This window comes from Agelaius phoeniceus, chromosome 23 (assembly GCF_051311805.1).
Source record: "Agelaius phoeniceus isolate bAgePho1 chromosome 23, bAgePho1.hap1, whole genome shotgun sequence".
Lineage (NCBI taxonomy): Eukaryota > Metazoa > Chordata > Aves > Passeriformes > Icteridae > Agelaius > Agelaius phoeniceus.
The window spans coordinates 7,938,951-7,952,932 of record NC_135287.1 but is presented as its reverse complement, the minus strand read 5'-3'; the positions used below and the strand labels follow the sequence as shown (position 1 = coordinate 7,952,932).

General features: G+C 49.4%; 1 protein-coding gene across 8 annotated transcripts in view; it reads right to left on the bottom strand.

Annotated features, from left to right (window-relative positions):
* CADM1 (cell adhesion molecule 1) overlaps positions 1-13,982 on the bottom strand; it is a 136,113-nt gene that overhangs the window by 36,997 nt on the left and 85,134 nt on the right. For all 8 annotated transcript variants that reach the window (XM_077190045.1, XM_054647304.2, XM_077190047.1 and 5 more), the window contains exons 2-5: positions 7,216-7,362; positions 6,180-6,332; positions 3,664-3,801; positions 1,827-1,982 (exon numbers count right to left, since the gene is read on the bottom strand). In XM_077190045.1, the coding sequence (XP_077046160.1) occupies positions 1,827-1,982; positions 3,664-3,801; positions 6,180-6,332; positions 7,216-7,362 (594 nt within the window). The remainder of the gene's footprint in view (positions 1-1,826; positions 1,983-3,663; positions 3,802-6,179; positions 6,333-7,215; positions 7,363-13,982) is intronic.

Below are 13,982 nucleotides of genomic sequence, written 5' to 3'. Positions count from 1 at the left end.
ACACTCTCCCACTGGCCAACAAATCATCACTGCCAGACAGCAGAAGCTCCAGGGTAAGAGTTTGCTCTGAAACTGCCTTTTCTTCAAGCTAAAGCCCTGCAGCAGGGATGAAATGCAGGTGTCTGGCCAAGCTCCAGACCATCGAGCCACAAGGTCACAATGCAGGACAAGTTCTTGGGCTGGGGCTCCTCTCTGGCCATCTGCTGCTGCCCACTCAAGGAACAGACTGGGCTAACGGGGTCAAGTCCCCACATTGGAACGTAATTACTTTTAACAAGCTCAGAGTTTAAATCAGAACATAAAACCAAACCAGTCTGAACTCCCTTCTCCTGCTCATCCCCGTTCCCTCCCGAGGAGGATCTGTTCCTCATTCCCACAAACAGCTCTGGAACAGCCCAAGGAGATGCAAAAATCAGCAGTAAGGGCAGAAACCTGTGCACAGGATCCAGCAGGGCCTCCAGTGCAGGAGCTGAGCAAAGAACTGTGCTTTAGGGGTGCTTTGCCCTCATTGCATGGGCAACCCCTAAGGCTGCAAACCGAAGTGGCCAAGGGGGGATTGATTTGAGGAAGAAGAGACGAAATGTTTGCTTTATTCCCCCCGAAACAGTGGCACTGTCCTATTCCACCAAATCACCAGGATTGCAGAGAGATTTCTGAGAGGAAGCCTCAAGGTTGTCCAATGCCCTTCCAGCCCAGTGAGTTCCAATCCCCTCACACAACAGGGTAGATGGCATTTCTTGCTCTTCCCCGTTAAGTATTTGATCACGCCTCACAAAGGTGCTAATGTATTATTAAAGCTAATGGAGCTCTGCAAGAAATGTTAATGGACATTAAGTTTGCATAAATGAATTACACATTAGCACAGTCGCAAGAAATCTCGTATCTGTCAATTTAGGCAGTATCTGATCATTCCTGTTTTCCTCATTACAGGAACATTACTTCCCGCTAGTTTCGGAGATACGAGAATTGTAACCAAGATGTTCATAATGAAACTACATAATGAAGCAGATGAAATAAATAATTACCAAACTTCCTCTCCTCCTTTCAGTGTGATGTAGTTGAAGAGACCCTACAAAAACAAGGGCTTTGAATTGTCTCAGGGCCTGGCTTTCCAAGCACACGGCCTCGCTGTAGGGACCACCCCACTTTGCTTTTGGGAGATGTTTCAGAATGCAGGGATGCATGTACACACTCCAAAATCTCCACCAGGTGCATTTGGGACCACAGCTATTTCCAGGTACCTGCTTGCTGCTGTCATGTACAGTGGAGCAGGTCCTAAGGGAAGTGAGATGCATTATTAACAATGAACATGTCAGGAGCAGTACAGGAAATAGGCTGGCTTCAATCAGTGCTGCTACTACAGATTCCACAGAGCTCCATTCTCTGATGTACAAATCCAGCCGATGCTGTATGTTCACAGTGCACAACACTGGGTTTCTCTTGCACAATACCCAGTTTTTTCCAGTAAACTCGCCAGGGTGGCCAGTTCCTTTGAGGGGGAGAAGCACTTTTCAGAGGTAAGCAGGTTGCTAGAAGAAAAATACTCAGATTTAATCTGTTCTGACAATTAAAAAGCCCAGCCAGAAACCTTTGATGCAAATTCTATGTACAGAGAGTTATTTCATCAGAGAACAAAGTATTTATGGTATCAGAGAGGGCTGGGAAAGTCACCCATGAAGTCTTTACCTCACATTGTGTTTATGATTTCTGTGTAACAGGATAGAATTCTTATCGATGTTGGAATTTGACCGTGTAGGAAATGGTTGCTGAACTCCCAAGCACACAGTTTTATATATATGAAGAGAATGAAGGGTTCTGCTACTCACACATGACTTCCAGGTAACGCTGTGTCTGCAAGTCTTTGACAGCAGGGTGATCCACCAGGCAGATGACGGGGACGCCGTCGTCCTCGCGGCCCACCTTCAGCAGGAGCTGGCTGGTCACCGTGTACATGTCCGACCATCGCTCCACCTCCGACTTGCCTGGGCAGGGAGCACAGGGGCAGGGAGTGAGGGCAGGGGGAGCACCCTGCAGCCAGGCCGCCTCCCTCCTGCCCACCCTCCCTTGGGACACCCATCCCCTCCTCTCTGCCAGCCTCTGGCCAAGCAAAGTCCGCGCGATGTTACTGCAATGATTAACACCGTCCCCAGATCCCCAAACTCTTAAATCAATGAGCTACAAATCCCCTCCCACTCCTGAATCAACAATCAGCTACAAAAGCGATTTAACAGATTAAATTAATTAAAAGCAGCATGGATAGGTGGGAGTGCTCTGTTTGAGGGAGGGGAGCCCAGCTCAGGACTGGCTGCCTGAGGGATGCCGTGATGGAAACAAGCAGGAAGACAAGACAAAACGAGACGAGACAAGACAGCAGAAAAAGGATTTTCCCAGGAACTCAGCAAGCGCCCGCTGACAGCGCAGCTCTGCTCTGATCTGTGCCTCTTTATTTAAGAATTCACAGGCAAAATTGCTAAGAGTAACTTGTGTAGCAGAGCCCTTCCAGACACCAAATATTGCTGTATAATATATGAGAGTGGAACAGGTGACACATGCAGACACCCCTTGATATTTGGAGGAAAAGCTTTCCCATGGGCAAAGCCATGCTTCCTGTGATTCACAAACTCACAGCCAAATGTTTCAGTCTCTACTCTGTTAAAAAAAAATATCTGAAGACTGAGCAGGGTAAGGAGGTATTACATGAAGCTCAGCATTCTTCCCAGGGAACTCAAAGCTGGGATTCGACTGCTAACACAAGAAAACTCAATCAAGAAGCTGCACAGCTCAGGCAGAAAGGGACAAACACTTTGTCCTGCTGCCCACTGGTACGGTGAAGGGAACCAGAACGGGATCATTAACTCCCTGCACACCACGGCGCTGGGACACAGCAGGGCAGCACTGCACCAGGCAGCAGGTTTGCATCCCACCTGTACCAGCATCCTCCCAGCATGTGGCCTGCTCAAATGCTCTGAAGTGCTGGGCTTAAATAGAGGATTTTATCCTGTCCTTGCAGGGGAGTGGGTTTGAAGTAATGAGTCTGGACTTCTGCAGAGAGTCCGTCAGCGTCTCAGACTGGGTAAGCACAAAGGTGTTGTCAACCAAGCTCACATCTACATGCAGACTTAAACTAACAGCGTGTCACAGGCAATCAGAGTCAGTGACTTGAATGTGCAAGTACTGGGAGCCACCAGACTTCAGGGAGTCAGAGAAACCCATCTTAGATGAATATTCAACTGAACACAGGGAAAACACTCTACAAACAAGGGAGAGCTAGACATGAAGGTGAATTGCAAATTTTTCCAGCCCAAAGCGCAGACGATCCCTCTCGTACCTGAAACAGGGCAGAAAGCTACACAAGCCATGCAAAATGAATTCAGTGCACAGCCCTGGGCTCCTCAAGGTCACCTGCAGTTACAGCAGGACTCCAGAACCTGGCACTCGAGGCTGGCAGGTAGGCAGAGGACCAAATGGAGTTCAGCCCCCTGTGTTAGGGAATAATCTGTCTGCCCACACAGCCCTTTGTTCCTCAGCTGGTGCTCAAAGAAGCTCGCTCTACTTTTCTTACTTTTTTTTCCCCTTAAACTGGCAGCAGAGAACAAACACCCAGCGTTACATAAATCACTTCAGCTCCCTGAACAAAGCAAGGGACTGAGAGGACACATCTACCCGTTAGCTCCTTGTTGCCTTTGAACCATCTGATGGTGGTGGCTGGTCTGCTGGCCATGGCAGTGCAGTTCAGCTCGATCTCCTCTCCCTCCACGGCGGTTTCTTTCTCGATATCAATTACCAAATTGCGTGGTGGCACTGGAATGGAAAACGCAACACAAACCAGATGAAAAAAAAAAATCTTTTGATCGCTAACACAGGACAAAACCTTGAGGAAAACCTGTAAAATCTACTGCAGGAAACAAGCAACCAGCATTTATTTGATCTTTCAATCAATCAAACCCTTTGATAGGTGGTTTTGCAGTAATTGGAGTGAGCACTTTCACTCTCCACCTAATAATCACCGCAGTCTCCCAAATTATTACTTATCAGGGTTGTAACTTTCTGTTCCCTCTCCCAGGCAGGCACGGTTCCAGGGAGAGCCGCAGCCTCCTGTGCTGCTCGGGTGTGTGCTGCTATTTAAAAATCCAGCTTGACTCCGTGCACATTTCCTGACTTCTCTGACAAGGAGAGGAAACACAAAAGCTGACACTTGGCACTGCATTACTTACCAAGCCTCTAACCTCCACGGCAATTTTTCTCTCCTGCTGTTCAGCTCCAAGGCTCAGCCGTGAGCATGGAAGCAGGCCAGCAAACATCAACCTCATTTAAGATGCTCGAAAAGCCACTGAGCACAAGCCTGGAGTGGAACAGCATCCCTTGGGAACAGCTCTGCCCCCCATCACACCCCCACAAACCACCCCAAAACCATCCCAAAGGGAGGAGGGAGCTGGATCTACACCCAGCCACAAGTGCCACATCCTTTGGGGTGGAAGTGCCACATCCTTTGCCCAAGCACACATCTTCCCTAGATCTGGAGTCTCCCAAAACACAAAGCTGGAAGATTGTACCCAATGAAAAATCATCCAGTAATACTGAGAAAGAGGCTGTAACTTCAGGGGTAACAACCACTGCAGCACAGCCCAGAAATTGGACAAATGAGCTTAAAAACTAAGACACGGGAACAAGGGAATCTCTTTCCCATGAAAGTACCAGCAGCAAGGCAAAACCCAAGAAAAAGTGAACAGCGAGAGCTCTTATGGCAGAGTCACGGCTTCAGAAAATCCCAGAACTTCCAAAGGAAACTCAACTTTGCTCTGATCAATGTGATTAAGCAACTGCACAGTTCAGATGTGACTCACAGGTCTTAAAGCTAATGAAGAACAAATATGTATAAATACCATCCAGATGATCAAATGGACTAATTAGTCACTTGTGGCTTCTCTCTAAAAAGAACAGAATGAGCTACATATTTGAGACTTTCACATGTTCCAATTAAGCATGAATAAATCTACATATTGTGTCACAGCAGACATGAAAGTGCTGAAGCGAACGTGCAGCTCCCCCCGAATGCCAGCTGCAAAGGGGGACACCTCAGCACCTCCCTCTGCCCTCCCGAGCTGGCAGCATCACAGGCAGGCCAGAAAATCAGTCCTTGATACAACTTCAGCTCTGGCAAAGGCTGGGTGATGGCCATGAGATTTTTGGTGGGGAACAAGCTCCTGGGAGGGGCAGCCACCATGGAGTACCACTCCTCCACCCTGGCTCATTAGCTCCCCTAATTAGGGAGCCAATAATAGAAAAGACAGGCAAGACAAGCCATCCCTGGCGCCACAGTGCCCAATCTCTCTATGCAAGTACTAAGACCCCTCCTTCATCTTCTGCTGATAAACCTCCCTCATCCTTGCCTGCTTCCTGAGCTGAGGTTTGACCCGAGAACATGACAAAGGTGACAAGAAACCACCTCCTTTATGGATGTGGGGGAAAGGCAGCACACACTCTGGCCATTACACAGAGGCTTCTCAAAAACAACTGAAGCACAAGGCAAGAAAACTGACTTTTCCCTCAGTTCTAAAGCATGATTCATGCGTAAAAAAAACCCAACAAAAACCGGCATTATGTCTCCCACTTGAAAGAGACACGGCGCTGGCTTACAGGTGAATGAAATGAGTATTCTCCTTTTAAACACCTTCTCAGCATTGCCAGCAGTGAAATCAAATCCAACAAACTGTTTTTGCCTGTGCACGATTAGAGGCAGGAGCTGGAAGAGCTTCCTGTGCCTGTGAGCACTGGAAGTGCACAGAAACTTTGAAGGTGTTGATAACTGTAATAGCAAGAGTAAAACTGCTTATAAACATCACTTAACAATGCAGAGAAACCTAAGACCCAAATCTCATTAAGCAAAAGAAGGAAGATTTAAACTAATCAGCAAGTGAGATCTTACATTAAGTCACCCTCCCTGATTCAGGTTCTCCCACTAATAGAGCCTTAAAAGCTGCTGCTAATCAGCAGGAACTGCTCAAACAGAGCAGCTGCTGTCACTGCCAGCACTGCTCCCGTGGCCACACGTGCCTGGCCACCAGCACTGAGGGTTCAGTCCGTGCTTCCATCCCCCTCCAGGCGGCTGGAGCCCTCCCAGTGCCGCACAGAACCCACCCCAGTGGCCCCGTGTGTGCAGGGGCTGCAGGGCTCCTTACCCAGCACCGTGATGGTGGTGTAGATCTCCTGGGGCGGGTCGGTGTACAGCTGGCAGAAGTACCTCCCTTCGTCGGAGATGGACACGTTGGTCAGGGACACTCGCAGCTCGCTGTTGGAGAAGTTCACCAGCTGGAACCTGCTGTCCTTCAGGGCTGTGGGGCAAGCACAGACTGGTGGCTGCACACAGAGGGGCAGCGTCCCCTTCCCACCACAATCCCAAATGCCCACAGACAGCAGCACGTCAAGGTGAGCACCCCTGGGCTCCTCATTAGCTGCTTCCTACCTTGAAGCTGGACCTACAAAATCTTTTGGTTCTCAATAATCAACATGAGCCAATCACGGCACAGCATCAAATCTTTGGACACAGTTTTATTACCAGGTGGCTTAGGGATGTGTAGGTGAAATGCTTATGGTGTCTATACAGCCCCACCACCAACTGCAGGCACTCAGGGACAGCCTAAACGAGGAAGGAATTGGGAGAAGTAGAATTTAAAGCTTTTTTCCTGTCCCGTTGCTTCCTGGGCAGAGAGGACAGGCGTGTCCCCACCGTGACACTAACAGAGACCACTTAAAGTGTCTCACTGCAGCCACTGTGGCACTGTCACCACAGGGCAGACATATCCACTGGACATGCAGGTGATGAGAGATTTCTGTTTGGGTATAAAGCAGCACAGATTGTCCTGAAATTTCCAGTCTTTGGTCTGAAGAGATTACTCCTGAGAGCGCTGCGCTGTCTCGGTGTCGCCCTGCTCAATTTGTTTGTGTCAGCTAAATATTTGGCATTCAATTGCAATTCACCCTGAATTACAACAATCAATTCCCATTGCAAAGTAAGATGCTCTGACTTTTAGAGGGGACTGTGAAGTTTTCCATTAAGGGGAAGATTATGATTGTCTATCTCACCTACCTCCACAGAACCAGTGAACTGTAAGTGCCCAGCACTGCACAAACAGGAGGGATCTCAGCAAATGCCGTGTCCTGAGCCCAAGTGAGGCACAGGAGGAGTCATGACCAAAGGAGGAACCATAGACTTACGCCTGAAATCTCTGAAATAGATGGTCTGCCTGTTGGGATTCAGGAGCTGGATCACGGAGTCGTCGCTGTTCTTGACGCGGCAGCTGATGGTGGCCACGTCCCCCTCCACCACGGTCACATCCTCTGTCACCAGGTTCTGACCATGACCTGCAGGACACAGCAAAGCAGGACTCAAGGGCAGAAATGACACCAGTGGGTTTCACTTGGGAATGAAAAGCTCCACGCCACCAATGGAGGAACATCAGCCAGTGAGCCACTGACTCCAGGTCCCCAACCAGCTGGTAAAGGAGCAATGAGAAAGGAGCTCTGTGATGGGAACAGAGGAAGAAGGACTGCTGCCCCACACAGAACACCAAAAATTCCCTTTCTCTCTCAACAGAAAAATCTTGTTAAATTACTCGAAGCACTCATCCTTTGGAGCAGGCAGACTTCAGGGAATCAGTCCTTACCCACCCTGTGTAATCAGCAGGTGCTATTAATGTCCAGAGGCAGGGGAAAAGAAGGATCCTGTGCAATTATGGCGTGGGAGCCTTGTAATCATTTACAGGTCACCACCCCAAAACTCTCCTCCTAATGAGGCGAGGCACGCTGAGACATCTGCCCTGAACACCAAAGGACATGGGGGACGGCACTGGGAACTGTGCCTTGCATTTCAATTCTTCCATAACTCCTGGGAATCAAAGTGGGAGAGGTACTGAGACTTTGATTGGCAATGCTCCAAATGAAGCCAGGATGCCACAGGCTGGGTGCTCAGAGAACCCTCTGCTGCTCCACAGCTGCCTCAGCCACCAGAACCCCAAAAACGCAGGACTGGGACAAAGTCTGCACACAGGAAATCTGGAGATCATATTTAAACCCCAGTTTTTCTCTCACCCTGCATGTCCTTCATTTATCTTTCTTTCCAACTTGCCTTTACAACTGACATCCCTTGGAAACAAATGTTTGACAAAAAGGTGCATAAGAGAAAGAGAAAGATTGATAAAGCATCAGACTCCTCTCCACACCTGATGGGCAGAAAGCTGAAGTCTGGGCACATTTTTCTGCCCTTTCAGTATAAATTTTAGATAGATTCTCCAGACTGATGAACTTTGAGGAGCAACAAGAAGATTTACTATCAAACAGTAACACCCATATTGGAGCACAGACAACCAGCCCCATTCAAGAGGGGCCTGTCCCAGACCTCTGCCTGGCTCCTGCACCACACTCTGGGCGTCAGGATGAAGCTGGTCCTGCCCAAAGCCCTCTGATCACAAGATGAGCATTCAGCCACCCCAACACACTACCAGCACCCTTAATGTGGTGTTCTTGAACCTTGGGGACACACGTTATCGGCTGGCCTCAATCTTAGAGGGCTTTTTCAGCCTAAATGATTCTGTTCTCAAATCCCAAACCACTGTGCAGACCCCAAGGGCCATCACAGCAGAGCCCTGCCCTGCCTGTGCCACATGCTGCCCTGGAGGTGCTGGAGCAGCCCTGCACAGCCACAGCCAAGACCCGGCATCAATGAAATCAAACATCTCCAAAGTGGTTCAAGCAAAAATATTAAACATTACTAACTGCTTCTGGGGAATAATTTTATCAAACCCATTCAAAACAAGGTTCTTGCACAAGGATCAGCTTGATATGTTCTCATAAACGCAATATTCCCTACAAATCATTAACAAAGCTATTAAGATTCGATTTCCATCTAAGCAATTATTGCCAGCATATTTTTTTACATTTACTTTAAAAGACTCAATCCTATTTTCAATTCATTAAACTGTTCCTTGCGTTTACTGAATTTTACATCAGCTTAGAAGACTATTTGAATTAATAAGAATTACAGTAGAAGTAATTTAGAAATAAATTATTTGAAGTTCAAGCCACTGAAGCTTTTCACACCGGGATGCTGCTGCTGCACGGAACCTGCCGATGGATGGCTGCAGAGTCCAGCGCCTCGGCCTGGGCTGGCAGCAGATGCCTCTGGAGAAGGCTTTGATGCGGGTTCACCGTGGGCAGGGAGCACACGAGGACACGCTGAGCCCCTCCATGGCTCAGAACAGCCTCAGCCTCCCGGCCCTGCCTCTTTGTTCTCCATCAAAGGGCGCCTGCCCAGCCCTGTCTGCTCTGCTGACCCCAACGTGCTGCGCCAGCCACGGCGTGCACCCTCCCCGTGCTGGGGCATCGGCTCCTCTCTGCTCCCAGCAAAGCTATTTCCACGAGCAGCAGCAATTACCAACTGGAAATTAAACTGAAAAGCAAGAACTCTTCAGACCCATCCTCATTGTCAACACCTCGGCAAGTTTCTCAGTAAATATTTACTGTCAGTGTATACGTATTTTGAGGAGCATTAAAGTACACACACACACAGCGTGACAATGTTTTGGAACAGAAAAGGACAGTGTGGAGGGGCAGATGAAACTTATGGACTCAACAGGGAATCTCAGGAGCTAAGAGAAGCAAAGGAAAATTACTGTTGAGAACCAACATTAAATCCTGGCAATGCTTTGGAGGGGCACAGCACAAGCAGATCCAATGGAAAGCCCCAAGAGAATGATATGGGACAGATTTTCATCTATCACATGTGAAGGGACTGTGACAGCACAGTGTCCATGTATCAGACCAAAGCTTCCTGCTGGGACTCCAACACAAGGGACAAATCCTCATCCCACAGTGTGATGGACAGACACCAGGACAGAGTCCAGGACTGGGCTCAGAGCCTTGGAAATCTTGGAGCACATGGGATTGCTCCAGGGAGTGGAGGGAGGGGAATGGGAACAGAAAGGAAGCCACTTTCTGGGGGGAGTCTCTGGGGTGAGCTCCTGTCTAACACCTGCACCGGTGTCAACAAGCAAGGGAATCACCCAAATGGGTGTCTGCAGTGCCAGGAGGGAAAACACAATGTGTGCTTCCTTCATTACCCAAAGCAATTCTCCAGCCTCATTTACTGAACCTCCCTGTGAAGGTGAAAAATGACACCTTGTTTTATACTTACTGGAAGGGGGGTGAGGAGGGGGACACAATGCTGGAGGGATGCTTTGGCTGCAACCTGTACAATTAATTTCTGCACTTGTCTCCCTGCCTTAGACCACTGCAGTCTCTCCTCTTAGGGCTGCAGACACACACAGACGAGTAAATTGTGTTTCAAACAAGTTCCCCTCAGCTGGACACAGCCCAGGGACCTTGGCTCATATTCAGCGGTCACATTTAAAATCAATTCTTTCTCCGCTTGTAGGACACTGGGCTAGAGGGAAGCGTCAGGGAGAGAAGAGGAAAGATTAAAAATACGTGCTGGGGAGCATGGTTTTTCAATTTCTGTGGAATTTCTAACCACAGGTGCCCCAGCGTGAGCTGCAGCCCTGCTGGCTCAGTCTGCAGGATCCCGACACAAATGCTTTCCAAGGAAGAGGGGTTTTCATTACACCTGAACTGTGTAAGCCCGCAAACCTAAACAAAATTCCTCTTAATAGATTGAGTCAGGAGAAACAACTCACACAGATACACAAACTGCCCACGTGCTCAAGGAAAAAAGCGACACTAAGCTCCATTCCCAGAATTAACACAATTTGAACGTCAACATTCATCTATCAGTTTCAAGTACCTAAAAGGAAATGTGGTGGTTAGAGCAGAGACAAGTGGGTTTATAAACACTGAGCATCCACCTCCCCAGAAGCTTTGTCTCCTTTGTGCTCCTTCTCCTCCCTGAGCTGCTCAGCTCCTCTGCTCTCTCATCCATCACTGAGAGCTTCATCTCTTGTCTTTAACACAAATATCACAGTCTGCTTTCCAGGAAGAGAACCAGAACCAGAGACTCTTGGTCATGGGTCAGACACAGGAAAAATGAGGGGACCCAAAGGCCGTTAACTAGCCTGCAGATCTGCCTCTAGGAGGGAGAGGAGAACTGCCAGGCAGAGCTGGGAGAAGCCACTGGAGCTCTGTGCATCCAGGCTCCAAGTCTTGAGAGACCGCTTTAAAAAGCTGCAGTCGTCACACTTGAACTTTGGAAAAGAACAGACAATCCACGCTGATTGTGCTGGCAGGGAAAGGCAATTGCTGCCGATGGAGTTAATTTCATGGCATCTTTTCATGGGCAACAGCTGGAGACCAGGCTGCCCAGGGAGCACATGGACACACGTGTGGCCCCAGTGCAGCAGGGTCCTGCAGCAGGGGGGAACAGGCTGGGGCAGAATGCAGTGCTCCCACAGCCCCACCAAAGCCAGCCTGCATCCTCCATGGGTGTTCACATGGACACACGTGTGGCCCCAGTGCAGCAGGGCAGGGCAGGGCTGCAGCAGGGGGGAACAGAATGCAGCACTCCCACCAAAGCCAGCCTGCATCCTCTGTGGGTGTCCACATGGACACACGTGTGGCTCTCAGTGCAGCAGGGCAGGGCTGCAGCAGGGGGGAACAGAATGCAGCGCTCCCACCATAGCCAGCCTGCATCCTCCATGGGTGTTCACATGGACACACGTGTGGCCCCAGTGCAGCAGGGTCCTGCAGCAGGAGGGAACAGAATGCAGCACTCCCACCAAAGCCAGCCTGCATCCTCTGTGGGTGTTCCCAGCACACCACAGGTGCTCTCACCCACTCCAGAAGGTCACTGTGGGAGGCTGGGCTGCAGGGAGGGCAGGACAAGAGGCAGCTGCTGCCCCTTGCACTCCTGCACAGTCCCCAAGGGAAAACCTCCAAGGCCACAGAGCCTGGAGCCAGACCTGGCACCTCCGAGCAATTGTTCTGCCAGTGCCCTCACCCCAGAGGAAAATGTTGTTTTCCACCAAGGTTCACAACTAACCTTTTGCAACAGCAACTTTCTCTTCTAATAAGATGTAATTACCAGTTTTGTGACCCTGAGTCAAGCCTCTCTGAGATTTTTCTGCATTCAAGTAGCTCTTATTCCCTCTTCAGCATCTTCTCCATGGCCAGAAACAGACTCAGCAACTCCAATTCCCAGGCAAAGAGCTCTTCAAAAAAAGTGATGGTGGCTAACAAATAGAATTCTAGAAAGATCTCCCTTTTGAGTTAGTTCTGTGCAGGTCTGTCAGCTGCAATTCAGCACTGGGGAGTCTTGCCCATGAAAATTCCTTGCTGAGCACAAGGGGAACAGAGACTTTCCAGCAAGGTGCAGCTGAGCCAAACTGGGCAAGGCTTGCTCAGGGCTGATGGGATGGGGTATGGCAGCTCCATGTCTCCCTCTGAGGCACAGACTACAGCAAATTGATACGGTAACGCTCACCTGGTATTTGGATTTTTACTTCCACATTTAATGCCTGTTATCCTTCCTTTATGCCGCAGCCAGGTTTAAGAGAATTGCTCTGAGGAAGGGCTCTACCAACTGAGACAACTTTGGTGTGCCAGGTTTGGGATCCCCCGGTGATGCTCAAAGCCCCAGTTTCCATTTAGGAAGGAAAACAGGAGGAGTGGGAGGAATTAGCATTCACAGAAACCGTTCCCAAAATGTTGCTTTCCTTGAGTCTCCCTGGCACTGTCTGCAGGGACAGAGCCACCAGGATCGATCTCATCCCTGTCACAGGCTGTGGCAGCCCCAGCAGTCCCAGGGACCTCTTTCCCCTCCTTCTCAGCACAGATTTTCTCAGCGCTTTCGGCGCCGCTCCGCTCCCCGCTCGCAGTCACACTTCCCCTGAGCTGCTCTCCACACTCAGAGACAGTGTGCAAGATGGTGCTAAAAATTACTTATTGTGAGGAGCGAGTTTACGCTATGAAACAGCCACTTCAGAGAAATATACGGCAAATTCAAGCGAGTTCTGCACAGATATTAAATTTGTGGAGAAAAAAAATGCCATTGCCACCTTTATGGCTTTTCTAGCTTAAAGAGTAAGAATAAAAGATGACAATAGCTCCGAAATTACACTGGAGGCTGCACTGACTTTAAACATAGTGAATGTCTATGTGATGCAACGGCACCAGGGAATTCTTTCCACTGGCTGAAACCACAATGGTACAGGAACAAAAATCCTGTGTTATGCCAAATTAAAGTATTTCTTTGGATCTTAAGAACAAAATTCTTTTTTCCTGCCATGAAAGCCTCAGTGGCTGTGGCCAGAGCGTGTTTCAGACTGAAGCAGCTCCTCTGCCCTCCCCTCACACTCCTGCTGCCGCCAATCGCCCCGTTGGCGCAGATTTATGATCTGTCACCTGGGCTGGGATTAGATGTCACCCTTGTCTTTCTATTACCCAGATATTGATAGATCAAACTCCCTGGCCATACGTTGCCTGTCCCTTCAAAGGTTACTGCTGGCGGACACTGGGGATCAATATCCATCTGCTCTGTCACTGACCAGAGGGACAAGCGCGGTGAGGGAGAATTCGGGATGGCAGCACGGGTCTGCTGCTCTGCACATCTCAGCTTTGTACTCCACATTTCTAATACATTTCTAAGGAACAGAAGCAGCTGCTCTCTTGCCTTTTTTCCAGCAGTTGATGGTCCATTGCCTAGACAGCAAAAGGTCACTTGCTAAAGACTGTCCTTCTCCCATAAGGTCAGGGGTTTACCCAAGCGTCCCCCAAGGACCCCGGTGTGAGCGGCTCCTCAGCCGTGCCAGGGAGACAGAACAAGACAGAACATCTTCTGGGGGAGGATCTGGGAAGGGGAGGCTGCTGAGGACTCTCTGGGGCTCTTGGGGGACACTGAGGGACAGAAGTGAGGGAGATCAGAAGAACAGGAAAGGGCCAAGCTGTGAGTGGCCCCTCAGAGGAAAGAGTCAGGTGCCCTTCCCTCGTGTTCCCCTTACACTCAGCCATCACTGGCAGCCAACACCTGCCAAGGACAT